Below are 13,379 nucleotides of genomic sequence, written 5' to 3' on the forward strand. Positions count from 1 at the left end.
TCAGTCCTGACGTCCATGCTGTCTTCCCTACACCCCCGCCGATACCAGAACGCCGGTACCGATCCGGGGATGCTGGTGAGCATCTGGGGTCACAGCTAGCGGTGACCCCAGATGTTCCGGACCATGGCCGGATCCAAGGGGGACAAAGGTAAGCAGCGAGGTCCCGCGGTGGGTCCCCGCTGGTCACATGGTCCTAAGTCCCCAGGCAGGGGGCTCCCTGGGGACTGGCTGCAGCGTGGAGCCAGGCGACCAACCTGCGCTTTCCACTACCCCCTGGGACAGCGGACCGCAGCAGAGCGGTAGCGCTGCGGCGTCCCAGGGGTTAAATGCATGCCAGGGGAGCGCGCCTTCCCTGTCTCACAGCCGGCGCCTCCCCCGCTGCACACAGCCCTCTCTGCATGCTGCGACTGGTCCTGTGGCAGCGCTCCTCCCCCAGGCCAGCCTCCTCTCTGCTCCTCGGCGGCCATCTTCTCCAGAACGCATGGTGAACGCTGCTGGAAGCGCTGGACGGAAGCATCGTGGTCTGGGTCCCCCCGCATACCTCTTCTCCGCTGTGGTCAGGTCTGTGTATGCAGCGCTGTGTCCTACCAGGCCCTGTGTCTGCGTAGTTGAGTGATCAGCGCTGTTAGTGCAGGAATTGATTTTCTTTGCATTGTATGTGACTGTGCTAGCGCTGCTGCCTGTAACTTTTCTCTAAACTGTCAGCTTTATTACTGTCCCTGTTCTTTCTGCTAAGCCCTTGCGGTGCAGTGCTGCAGGGTGGTCTCTCGCCTATTTAAGATATAATTGGTGAGAGAGGTCACATACGTGGTGCCATCATGTCCGAAAGTGATTTTCCCCTCCGGCTACAGTGTACTACGTGTAAAGTACCGTTAGCGGAGGGGGAGGGTAGCGCGGAGGGCCTTTGCCGGCAGTGTTTGTCCATGGCGCGGCTGCTTACGGCTACAGCACCGGTACAGGAGCCGCCCTGGGCTTGTTTCGCTCAGGCGCTTACAGCCTTAGTGGGCCAGTTAGCTCCGCAGCCCGCGTTTACACCGATGGGTTTGTCCCAGCAGTCAGTGGTGTCGTCACCCATGCAGGGTTTGCCACGACAATTGGTGGTACCCCACAGTCTCCCTATTTCCCCGCTCCCGGTTTCTCAGGAGCCAGCGTGGGTTAACTCCCTGACGAGTTCTGTACAGCACTTGTCGGATGTGTTGCAAGGGGAGTCTGTGATGCGGCCGCATAAACGGCCGGTGGCGTCTCTGTCGGCTCCTTATGAGGATGACGAGGGGACGTCTGATGATGGGGAGATTCTGGATCCTTACGATCAGGAACCTCTCCACGCTAAGGACACTGATGCTAAGTCCAAAGTATATATTCCTGGACTTATTCGGGCGGTCCGCACAGCCTTGGTGATTGAGGACGAAGTTCCCCCAGCGGCTAAATCTAAGTATGCCTTTTTCAAAGATGTGAAGGGCGATGCCACAGTCTTTCCTCTTTCGGGTCAGTTGGTGGACCATTTAGAGGAGGCGTGGAAACAGCCTGGCAAAAGATACCAGCCGCAGAGACGCCTGGCGGTGGCTTATCCGTTCGCGGATAATTATTTAGCAAAGTGGGAATCCCCTCCACAGGTGGATTCTCACGTGACCCGTCTTGTCCGTAGTGCCACATTGCCGATGCCATCCATGTCCTCCCTTAAGAATGCTACGGACCGCAAGGTGGAGATCTGCCTGAAGTCCGCTTATTCCCTTGCGGGGGGGCAGCACGGCCGGCTATGGCCATTTGCTGGGTTGCTAGAGCGATGGAGCGCTGGGCGGATTCATTAGAGGCTTCTTTTGATTCCGACTGTCCGGCCGAACAGGCGGAGTTGATTGGTAATCTCCGTGATTCGGCCACTTACATCAACGAAGCGGCCCTAGACATTAGTACTCTGGTGTCTAGAATTTCTTCAGCAGCGGTGGCTGCTCGTCGCACCTTGTGGCTGCGATCCTGGAAGGCGGACGCAGATTCCAAAAAGGGTCTGGAGGCGTTGCCGTTTACCGGAGAAGTTCTCTTCGGTACGGATCTGGATAAGATTGTGGCCACGCTGGCGGCAGCCAAATCGGCTTGTCTCCCGTCGGCCGCTGCTCCTTCTGGTTCTGGACCATCGTCCTTTCGGTCATCTAGGGCTCAGGGCAGGCCCAAACCACAGTCGTTTCCTCGACAGGCTGGCCCTAAGAAATCGGCCAAGCCCCGGAAGCAGGCATGGAGTACCAGACGTCCGGCTCCCAAGCCAGATGACAAGCCTGCGGCCTGACGGTCCGGGCCTCTCTTTGGGGGATCCCAGGGTGGGAGGCCGCCTGCTGCAGTTCGCCCAGTGTTGGTCGGCCACTACGACAGACACTTGGGTTCTGGAGGTGGTTTCCCACGGATACGCCCTCTCCTTCCGACACAGACCCCCGGCTCGATTCTTCACCACGGGTCTACCATCAGACAGGAACAAGGCTACGGAGCTGAGGAAGGTATTGCACACTATGCTCCAGGCTGGAGTTATAGTGCCTGTTCCATTCTCCCAGAGGGGCTAGGGTTTCTATTCAAATCTATTTTTGGTACAGAAACCCAATGGGTCGTATCGTCCGATTCTCAACCTCAAAGCACTCAACAAGTCTTTGCGGGTTCCGAAGTTTCGGATGGAGACCCTACGGTCCATCATTCTGGCGCTGGAACCTGGGGACTACATGGTGTCATTGGACATACAGGACGCTTACCTGCATGTCCCTATTCTTTTGCGCCATCAACAGTTCCTCAGGTTTGCAATCCGCAGCGACCACTTCCAGTTTCGGGCATTACCTTTTGGCCTGGCGACAGCACTACGTGTTTTCACCAAGGTGATGGCGGTCATGGCGGCTTCTCTGCGGCTGCAGGGAGTCCGCATGTTGCCGTACTTGGACGACCTGTTATTGGTGGCAGGATCTCCAGAGCTCCTGTTACGCCACTTGGACCAGACCGTTGCACTGCTGCAACAGCACGGCTGGCTACTCAACTGGCAGAAGTCCACTCTAATCCCGTCTCGGAGGATTCTGCATCTTGGAGCCTTATTGGACTCGGGACAGCAAAGGATCTTCGTGACGGAGGACAAGATCTCTGCTTTACAGGCAAGGGTGCGCAGTTGTCTGCACAGCCGCCGGGTGTCCCTACACTCGGCGATGAGGTTACTGGGCTCCATGGTGTCGGTGTTCGACATGGTGGAATACGCCCAGTTTCACTCCAGACCTCTGCAGCACCTAATCCTGTCCAAGTGGAATGGGCTGCCTCAGTCTCTGAAGTCCCAGACGATTGTGATCGCCCCGGAGGTTCGCCTGTCCCTTGCATGGTGGTTACAGACGACCCAGCTCAACAAGGGACGTCCGTTCTGGGTTCCAAATTGGGTCCTGTTGACAACGGACGCCAGTCTTCGGGGCTGGGGAGCAGTTTCGGGTCCACACTTGTTCCAGGGCAGGTGGACGCCGACAGAAGCGGAGCTTCCAATAAATATCTTGGAACTCCGTGCGGTCTTCAATGCTCTCCAGCAGGCACATCGGTTTCTCCAGGGTCACCCGGTGCAGGTCCAGTCGGACAACGCTACCACCGTGGCCTACATAAACAGGCAAGGAGGAACTCGCAGTCGGGCGGCTCTCGTAGAGGTCTCTCGGATCCTGGTTTGGGCGGAGCGCAATCTTCCGGCCATTTCAGCGGTCTTCATCCCGGGAGTGCTAAATTGGGAGGCGGACTTTCTAAGTCGCCAGGACGTTCATCCGGGGGAATGGTCCCTGCACCCGGACGTTTTTCGACTGCTGGTGGACAGGTGGGGTCTTCCAGAGATCGACCTCATGGCGTCCCGGCACAACAACAAGTTGCCGGTGTACGGGTCTCGCACAAGAGATGAAGGGGCGTCTCTGGTGGATGCTCTGTCCGTCCGGTGGACGTTCCGGTTCGCATACCTGTTCCCTCCGGTCTCCCTTCTTCCACGGGTAATCCGGAAATTCAAACAGGAAGGAGGGACGCTCCTGTTGATAGCTCCCGTGTGGCCCAGACGGCACTGGTTCTCAGACCTTCAGGGTCTGTCCGTGGACAGTCCTCTGCGGTTGCTGCTACGACCGGACCTTCTGTCTCAGGGTCCTTGTCTTCACCCGGACCTGACTCGGCTGTCTTTGACGGCGTGGCTGTTGAGACGGCCATGCTGAGGTCCCGGGGGTTTTCCAGCTCTGTGGTGCGTACCATGTTGCGAGCTCGGAAACCGTCTTCCGCGAGGATATACCATCGCGTGTGGCATACGTTCTTCCAGTGGTGTCGACCGAGAGGTTATGCACCGCGGGAGTTTCGTCTGTCTCGGATTCTCGCCTTCCTGCAAGCGGGACTAGATCATGGGCTTCGCCTTGCTTCTTTGAAGGTACAGGTTTCGGCCCTATCTGTCTGGTTTCACCGTAGGATTGCTACAATCCCGGATGTGCGCACCTTTATGCAAGGTGTTCTCCGCATTCAGCCACCCTTTGTTCCACCTGTGGCGCCTTGGGATTTGGCTGTGGTCCTGAGGGCTCTCCAAGGACCGCCGTTTGAACCACTGGGCTCAGTGGATCTTAAATGGCTAACAGCTAAGACTGTTTTCCTTCTGGCTATTGCTTCGGCCAGACGGGTTTCTGAGTTAGGGGCTCTTTCTTGTAGACCCCCTTTCTTGGTTTTTCATGGGAACAGGGCAGTGCTCCGTACTCGGCCCGAGTTTCTTCCCAAAGTTGTTTCCCAGTTTCATGTTAACGAGGAAATCGTTGTTCCGGCCTTTAACTCACCGGGTCTTTCCGTGGGTGAGGCCTCTTTGGATGTTGTGCGGGCCTTAAGGACTTATGTTGACCGCACTTCTTCGTTTAGGAAGTCGGACGCTTTGTTTGTCCTCTATGGCTTCCGTAAAAAGGGTTGGCCTGCTTCAAAGCAAACTTTGGCAGCCTGGATCCGTATGGCTATTCTGAAGCTTATCTTCATGAAGGCCTACCGGTTCCTCCTTTTCTGAAGGCTCATTCCACTAGGTCTGTGGGTCCTTCGTGGGCAGCTCGACGTGGTGCCTCAGCAGTTCAGATCGGCAAGGCTGCTACGTGGTCCTCTGTCCATACCTTCGTGAGGTATTACAGGTTTGACACCTTCGCCTCTCAGGATGCTTCCTTCGGGCGGTGGATTCTCCTTTCTGCACAGGAGCGTCCCCACCTTTGAAGGATACTGCTTTGGGACATCCCCAAGGTATCCTGTGGATACCCTATGGACCCTGAAGTAGAAAATATGAGATATGGTAAGAACTTACCCTTGTTATCTCTATTTCTACGAAGTCCATAGGGTTCCACAGGACTCCTGCCCTGTCGCACCTGTGCTGCGGATGGGCTTTGCTCTGGTCACCGGTTTTCCGTCTCCCTCTGGTGAGAATGTGATTCTTGTATGTGTCCAGATCTTTTTTTCTCTCTCTTCCTTCTCCTCCTCCGGCCTATGGCTTGATAACTAACTGAGGTGCCTTGGCTCGGGGGCGGGGTATAGGAGGGGGACCCTAGTGCATCCTCGGAGGCTGAAAAGCTTAACTCTATGGTGCCCAGCGACTGACGTCACACCTATACCCCAAGGTATCCTGTGGAACTCTATGGACTTCGTAGAAATAGAGATAACAAGGGTAAGTTCTTACCATATCTCATATTTTCTTCTTCAGGGTCCATAGGGCTCCACAGGAAGACAATGGGGTGTAGGTGGTGGATAGGAAAACTGGACACCAAACGGTTAAGCTTTTGCAATCCCAGAATGCTTCGGTCCTTCCCACTCCTGAGCCCGAGGCAATCAGTTTTGCTTGGTGTCGGGCAGGAGCCGGATCACTATTAGAACAGGGGCCATGCTTTTATTTTTATGATTTATTATATTTTTACTACTGACGGGCAAGCAGCACTAGACTGTCCTCTGGATGTCTGTGCCCGCTCCATCACTTTTCCGCGGCGTCGTGACTCCAGCCCTCAGCTTGGTACTTTCGGCCGGGCTCCCGGGGACCTTGCTGGCGGGCCCCACGGGTAGACCCCCAGTCTGCAGCCAGGACTCTAGGGTACAGGTAAGGTGAGTTACCGCTCGCGTTTGGCAGTTTTTCCTCCGGTCTCGGGACAGACTGCCAGAGGTGCTGTCGTGGACACTGGTCCGTCCGGGACTCCACTAGACCACCAGGGCATATATACTGGTGCTAGAGGCCAGGGAATCGGTGTTTTAAATTCAGCCAGGGTGGAGGTCATTGAATCTTCCTGACAGCAGACAAGATCTCAGTACTGCAGTAACGGGTGCGCAGGTTACTCCACGGTCGCTGAGTGTCAATTCACTCAGCAATGCAGACCTTGGGGTCCATGGTATCCACCTTCGACATGGTGGAGTTCGCTCAGTTCCACTCTAGGCCCCTACAACACCTAATCCTATCCAGGTGGAATGGGCTGGCTCATCTGATCATGTCTCAGACGTTGATCCTCTCTCTGGAAGTTCACCTGTCCCTCTCCTGGTGTTTGCAGACGTCCCATTTGAACAAGGGTTTGCCCCTTTTGTATCCCAGAATGGGTACTCTTCACCACAGATGCCAGCCTCTGCAGGTGGGGCGCAGTGACCGGCCAGCACAACTTCCAAGGTCGCTGGACTACGGACGAGACGAGATTATCAATCGACGTCCTAAAACTCGGAGCTTTCTACAAAGATCTCACTCTGTCTAAGGAAATTCTTATAGGGCAGACAAGTACAGTCCGACAATGCCAGGGCGGTGGCCTACCTCAATCACCAGGGACGCACTCGAAGTCGGTCAGCAATGGCAGAGGTATCGCGCATTCTCACATGGGCAGAATGCCATCTCCGCTGTGTTCATCCCTGGGATTCTCAATAGGGAAGCGGATTTCCTCAGCCATCACGACGTGCATGCCGTGGAGTGGCCTCTACACCCAGAGGTCTTTCAACTCTTGGTGGACAAGTGGGGCCTCCCAGATGTTCATGGCCTCTCGCCACAATCGCAAGCTTCTGATATATGGAAGACAAGGGATCCCGAAGCAGCCTTCGTACTGAAATTGACCTTCCATTTTGCGTACCGATTTCCTCCAGTCTCCTTTCTTTCTCAAGTTCTTCGGAAGTTCAAACAAGACGGAGGCACTGTCCTGATGGTAGCTCCGGCTTAGCCCAGACGACATTGGTACTCCAAGCTTCAGAGCCTCTCCATAGGCGCTCCTTTACCACTTCCTTAAAGTCCGGACCTGTTGTCTCAGGGTCCATGTCCACAGCGTGGCTCTTGAGACATCCCTCCTTAAGGTCCAAGGCTTTTTCTCACTCTGTGGTCCAGACCATGCTCACAGCTGTTATGCTGGCCTCCACCCGGATTTATCACTGAGCATGGCATACATACTTCCAGTGGTGTGCTGGCAGAAGCCTTGACCCTCGGGTTTTTCGGGTTTCTAGAAAATACTTGCCTTCCTTCAAGCTGGATTGGATCTCGGACTCCGCCAAGCCTCTTTGAAGGTGCACGTCTCTGTTCTCTCCATCTGGTTTCAGCGCAGAACTGCTCCACTGCCGGATGTTCACACCTTCCTTCAGGGTGTCCTCCGTATTCAACCTCCCGTTGTCCCTCCAGTGGCTCCGTGGGATTTGTCAGTGGTTCTCCAAGCACTTCAGAGCCCTCCTGTTGGACCCCTGTATTCAGTGGACGCCAAATGGCTCCGTGCGAAAACTTGCTTCTGGCTATCGCGTCTGCCCGTAGGGTCTCCGATTTAGGGGTGCTCTCCTGTCGCTCCCTTTCATCAGGACAGGGATGTTCTTCGAACTTGCCCTTGCTTTCTTCCCAAGGTTGTTTCTCTTTTCCACATTAAGGAGGAAATTGTGGTCCCAGCCTTCAAATCACCAGACCTCTCGGAGGGTGAGGCCTCCTTGGATGTGGTCCATGCTCTAAGGATCTACGTGGACCGTACAAGTTCCATCAGGAAAACGGATTCCCTCTTTGTCCTATATGGACTACATTCTTTACTCTCCATGCAGCTCATCCTTCTGTACATATTGCTGCCTCATTAATCTACTCTCCTCTTACAAACACACATGAGCTTTTTACTTATCTATACACACTGACAATAACATCCACAACCTGTCGGCATAAAAAACTTTCAGACAAATCCCACAACTATATTTATATTTCTCTCCTGTTGCTTCTATTAGCTGGTGACATATCACCAAACCCAGGCCCAACCCACATGCCACACTCACAATGAACTATAAATCCAGCTAACCTCATAAACATTGCGTGTCTCCCTTCACCCTCCAAGTCACTAAAATATGCCTTATGGAATGCACGCTCTGTATGCAACAAACTAACATCCATCCATGATCTCTTTATTTCAACTAACCTCGACCTTCTGGCAATAACAGAAACATGGCTAACACAATCAGACACTGTCTCCCCTGCTGCACTTTTACATGGTAACCTGCACTTCTCACACACCTCCAGGCCTGGTAATTGTAAAGGAGGCGGGGTAGGAATATTACTCTCCCAATCCTTCACTTACACAGTTCTCCCACAGGCACCATCACTCACATTTACATCATTTGAAGTACATTCTACCAGGACGTTCACCCCTTTCTCTCTACGAGTTGCTGCTATCGCCCACCTGAGCCACCGCAACAATTTCTGGAACATTTTTTTGCCTGGCTCCCTCACTTCCTATCCTCAGACATCTCCACCATCATTATGGGTGACTTCAATACCCCCATTGACAGTCCACAATCCCCTCATGCCTCCAGACTAGTCTCTGTAACCTCTCTTGGCCTCTCCCAATGGACTGACTCCTCTACTGATCAGGAGGCCACTGCCTTAATCTTGTATTAACCAGACTGTGCTCAATTTTATGATTTCACTAATGCTCCTTTCCCTCTCTCATATCGCAACCTTTTCAACTGCACACTCTCCTCCATTGCATCAACCTCTATGTCATTGAAATCACCCAAACCTCCTAAAACCCGTAGAAATATTAATGCTAGTAACATTCAACAACTATCTACCTCTTTACAACAACTCCTCTCACCAATTTCTGCATTCACTTCTCCTGAGACTGCTGCATCACACCTAAACCAGATTCTAGAAAAAGACCTTGATGAAGTAGCTCCAGCTACCCATCACACATCACGTAGACTTGAACGTCAACCATGGCATTTAACTAAACAAGGCATCTACAAAAACTCTTACGTAAAGTAGAACATCAGTGGCAAAAGTCTCGTACTCCAAGTGACTTCCTCACATATAAGACTATCTACAACTCTTTTCGTACTGCTCTGGACACTGCCAAACAAACATATTTTCAATCTCTAATCTCTGCTCAAGCCTCTAACCCCAAGCAACTTTTTAATACTTTTAAAAACTGCTTCTTACCCATCCCTCACCCAACCCACCTGCTACTATCTGTGCACATGATCTTGCTTCCTATTTTAAGGACAAGATTGATAATATCTGAAATGAAATGGTATGCTCTTCCTCAGCTAGTGACCTGCTCAATTCCCTACCTGAACCATCTGGTTCATTCTCTTCATTTGACCTCACAAACGAAGATGAAGTATCTACACTCTTCTCATCCTCCTCCTGTACTACCTCTCCTCTAGATCCTATACCCTCACAAATCAGTAAAGCTCTGTCTCCTGTGCTTATTCCAACCCTAACTAAAATCTTCAGTCTGTCTCTCTACTGGCATCTTTCCATCACTGTTCAAGCATGAAGTGATTACTCCCATTCTGAAAGAAAACAAATTCTGACCTAACACACTCTCAAATTACCGTCCTATCTCCCAGCTCCCATGCCCCTCCAAGCTACTTGAGTGACTTGTCCACAACCGCCTCACACACTTTTTAAACTCACACAACTTATTGGACCCACTTCAGTCCGGCTTTCGTTCCCAACACTCCACAGAGACAGCACTGACTTAGGTAGTAAATGATCAGGTCACTGACAAGGCTAAAGGCCATTACTCACTCCTAATTCTTCTGGATCTCTCTGCTGCTTTTGACACTGTTGACCAGTCTCTCCTCATACAAACACTACAATCCCTAGGTCTTAAGGACACAGCTCTTTCATGGTTCTCTTACTACCTATCTGATCGCTCTTTTACTGTTCATTTTTCTGCCTCCTCTTCGCTACCTCTTTCAGTTGGAGTACCGCAAGGCTCTGTCTTAGGTCCTTTGTTATTCTCAATCTATACCGCCTCTCTTGGCAAACTAATCTGCTCTTTTGGATTTCAGTACCATTTGTATGCAGGTGATACTCAAATCTACCTATCCTCCCCAGATTTATCACCATCTGTATTGGTCCGTGTCACTGAATGTCTTTCTGCCATTTCATCTTGGATGTCATCTCGCCATCTGAAACTTAATATTTCTAAAACAGAATTAATTATATTTCCGCCGGTCAAGAACAGTTACCAACCTGATCTCTCGATCACGGTTGATAACTTGACAATCCATCCTGCTCCACAAGCTCGCTGCCTTGGTGTCATCCTTGACTCTGAACTGTCCTTTGTTCTCCACATTCAATCTGTCTCAAAATCATGTTACCTACATCTAAAAAACATCTAAAAAATTTGACCATATCTTACACAAGACACTGCAAAAACTAATCCATGCACTTATTATTTCCCACATTGACTATTGCAATAGTCTCCTTACTGGTCTTCCCAAAAAAGAGGCTATTGCCATTACAATCCATTATTAATGCAGCTGGAAGGCTGATCTTCCGTGCCAAACGTTCATCGTCTGCTGCCCCGTTCTCAGGCCCTGATTCAGAGCCGGACGCTCTCAATCAGGGCCGTCCTATATAAATTTGGAGTGGCCTTTTGGACGCTCGCATAGCTGTGGGTTACCACCCACAGCTTATGCAAGCGTCCATGATGATGGTCAAGACCATCGCGACCATCGGGCTTGCGACGAGACACTGCGGTAGGGTCTCGCTGCTGCAAGCCCTGGAGTGATTTTGGCTCACTCCCACTGACATCACTAGTGATGTCAGTGGGGCCGGCCCCAGACGGTAGGCGTTCACATGGGAACGCCTCCGTCTGGCAGCCACGCCCCCGGCACGCCCATCAAAGGGGGCATGCTGTCACTCACCATCGACAGCACGCCCCCTTTGGTGCGAGACCCGGAGCGACAGCCTGGCTGTCGCTATCCGGGTCTCGCGCTTGCGCACGACGGAGCTCCCTCCATTTGGGTACCATCGACCCGCTTACGAGCGTCATGAATGAAACCCTCAGTCCCTCCATTGGTTGCCGGTCTTCTACCGTATTCAATACAAAATGATTTTACTTACACATAAGGCCATTAACCAAACACAAGATCTGCGTCTCTCATCCCCTCGCATTACTTGCTCCCATTCACGGTTACAGGACTTTCTTCGGACAACACCCCCTCTATGGAATGCCTTACCACACGCAATAAGACTTACATCTAGTCTCCAATCCTTCAAGCGTTCCCTGAAAACTCACCTCTTCAGGCAAGCTTATCAGATTCCAGAACCGCCCACATAACCTTCATAGCTTCCATGTCTAATTACATCCCTTTTTACAGTCCACACACAATCTCACACATCGTCTTTCTCTCACATCCTCATAACATTTGGCCGACATTCTTGTGTGACTGGTTCATGCAGCCAACCAAGAAACTGTGCATTCTGGCTTTACCAAAATGCAATATATAGCACCTATCCTTGTGTATCAAAGCCTATTTCCCTATAGATTGTAATCTTGCGAGCAGGGCCTTCCTACCTATATATCTGTCTGTTATTACCCAGTTTTGTTCTATAAATGTTTCCAATTGTAAAGCGCAACAGAATATGCTGCGCTATATAAGAATCTGTTAAATAATTCCACAAGAAGGGCTGGCCAGGTGGCTTCGCATGGCTATCTCACAGGCTTACTCACAGACACGACTTCCTGTGCCTGCTACTGTCACGGCCCATTTAACTCGCTCTGTGGGTCCCTCTGGGCAGCCCGCTGTGGCGCATCTGCTGAACAGCTTTGCAAGGTGGCCAAGTGGTCTTCTGTCCATACCTTTCTTAGGTTCTATGCTTTCAATACATTTGCCTCTCAGGATGCTTCATTTGGATGCCGGATTCTCCTCTCGGCTAAGGACCCTAGCTTTGGGACATCCTCATTGTCTCCCTGTGGCGCCCTATGGATCCTAAAGAAGAAAAGGAGAGTTATGGTAGACTTACCTTTGTTAACTCTTTCTTCGAAGTCCATAGGGTCCACAGGGCACACGCCCTGACACACCTGGCTTCTGTGGGTTATGTTTCTTGGTCACCGGTTTCCTTGTGTGAGAGTGATTCTTCAGGATATCAGTCTTCCTTCTCTCCTATCCTACTCCTGCCGTGGGCTTGTTGACAAACTGATTGTCTCTGGCTCAGGGGTGGGGTATAGGGGGCGAAGGACCGGAGCATTCTGGGATTGCAAAAGCTTAACTGTTTGGTGTCTGGTCTTCCTATCCACCACCTGTTCACATATTCTACACACAATTTTATTTCAGTATATCATTATATTGGTGGGTCCAAATGAAGGGTACAGATGTGTCCATACACTTAGCCTCAAAATGCCACATAACGCGACTTGCCGATACTGCGTCTAAGTCTCAATGCGATGCCACTAGGATGCACCAGCAGACTGTGCTGATTAATGTGATATGTGACACTTGTATATAGCAGAGTCTCCTGGGACCTGACGCGGCCAGGGGGGCTTTTTGGCACGACTGCAGCAAATATGGAGGACACATCTGTAGGGTGTCCTGACCACTCAGTGTCCCAGAGGTTGTCATTAAATGCAGCTTGTTTGTTGGATGTCTTGCAACGCTTACGTGAATCTTCTGTAACTGTTTTTTGATGTTTATGTCTATTCGGGGCAATGTTAGTCTTTTGGTTCGGTGCTGAAAGTGCCCTTGTCTGCAGCCAAATCTATCATTTTGTGGGCAGAACCAATCGTAACTGCAACAAATCCAATTACTAGGAACATATCTGTGGCTACATACTGTCCGTTCTGTAGGGATCGGGAATGTTTCTCACGGTGAACGGCTCAGTACACAATATGGCAGCGTGCACTGTTTGCAGACTCTGGATGTACATGCTCCCTTAGCCTTGCGTGTGACTAATACTGGTGCATCTTTGCAGGTATTCGCTCCGTCAGCTTCTACGAGCATATAATCACTGTGGGGACAGGACAGGGCTCCCTCTTGTTCTATGACATCCGAGCTCAGAGGTTTTTGGATGATGCCATCAGCAATGTCCAAACTACCAAGTGCAAAGGCGAGATGGTGAAACTGAGCACCGGGAAAGGCTGGCTGGTGAGTATTTATAGCCAGGACAATGTATAGAGAATCTTGTTACACGCGTC

At 51.5% G+C, this 13,379-nt stretch overlaps 1 protein-coding gene across 1 annotated transcript in view; it reads left to right on the forward strand.

Annotated features, from left to right (window-relative positions):
- Nucleotides 1-13,379, forward strand: part of DCAF12 (DDB1 and CUL4 associated factor 12) — a 45,636-nt gene that overhangs the window by 21,769 nt on the left and 10,488 nt on the right. The window contains exon 8 of the mRNA XM_088442393.1: nucleotides 13,157-13,329. Coding sequence (XP_088298519.1) covers nucleotides 13,157-13,329 — 173 coding nt within the window. The remainder of the gene's footprint in view (nucleotides 1-13,156; nucleotides 13,330-13,379) is intronic.

The sequence above is a fragment of the Taudactylus pleione genome, unplaced genomic scaffold (genome assembly GCF_031769625.1).
Source record: "Taudactylus pleione unplaced genomic scaffold, aTauple2 ptg000311l, whole genome shotgun sequence".
NCBI lineage: Eukaryota > Metazoa > Chordata > Amphibia > Anura > Myobatrachidae > Taudactylus > Taudactylus pleione.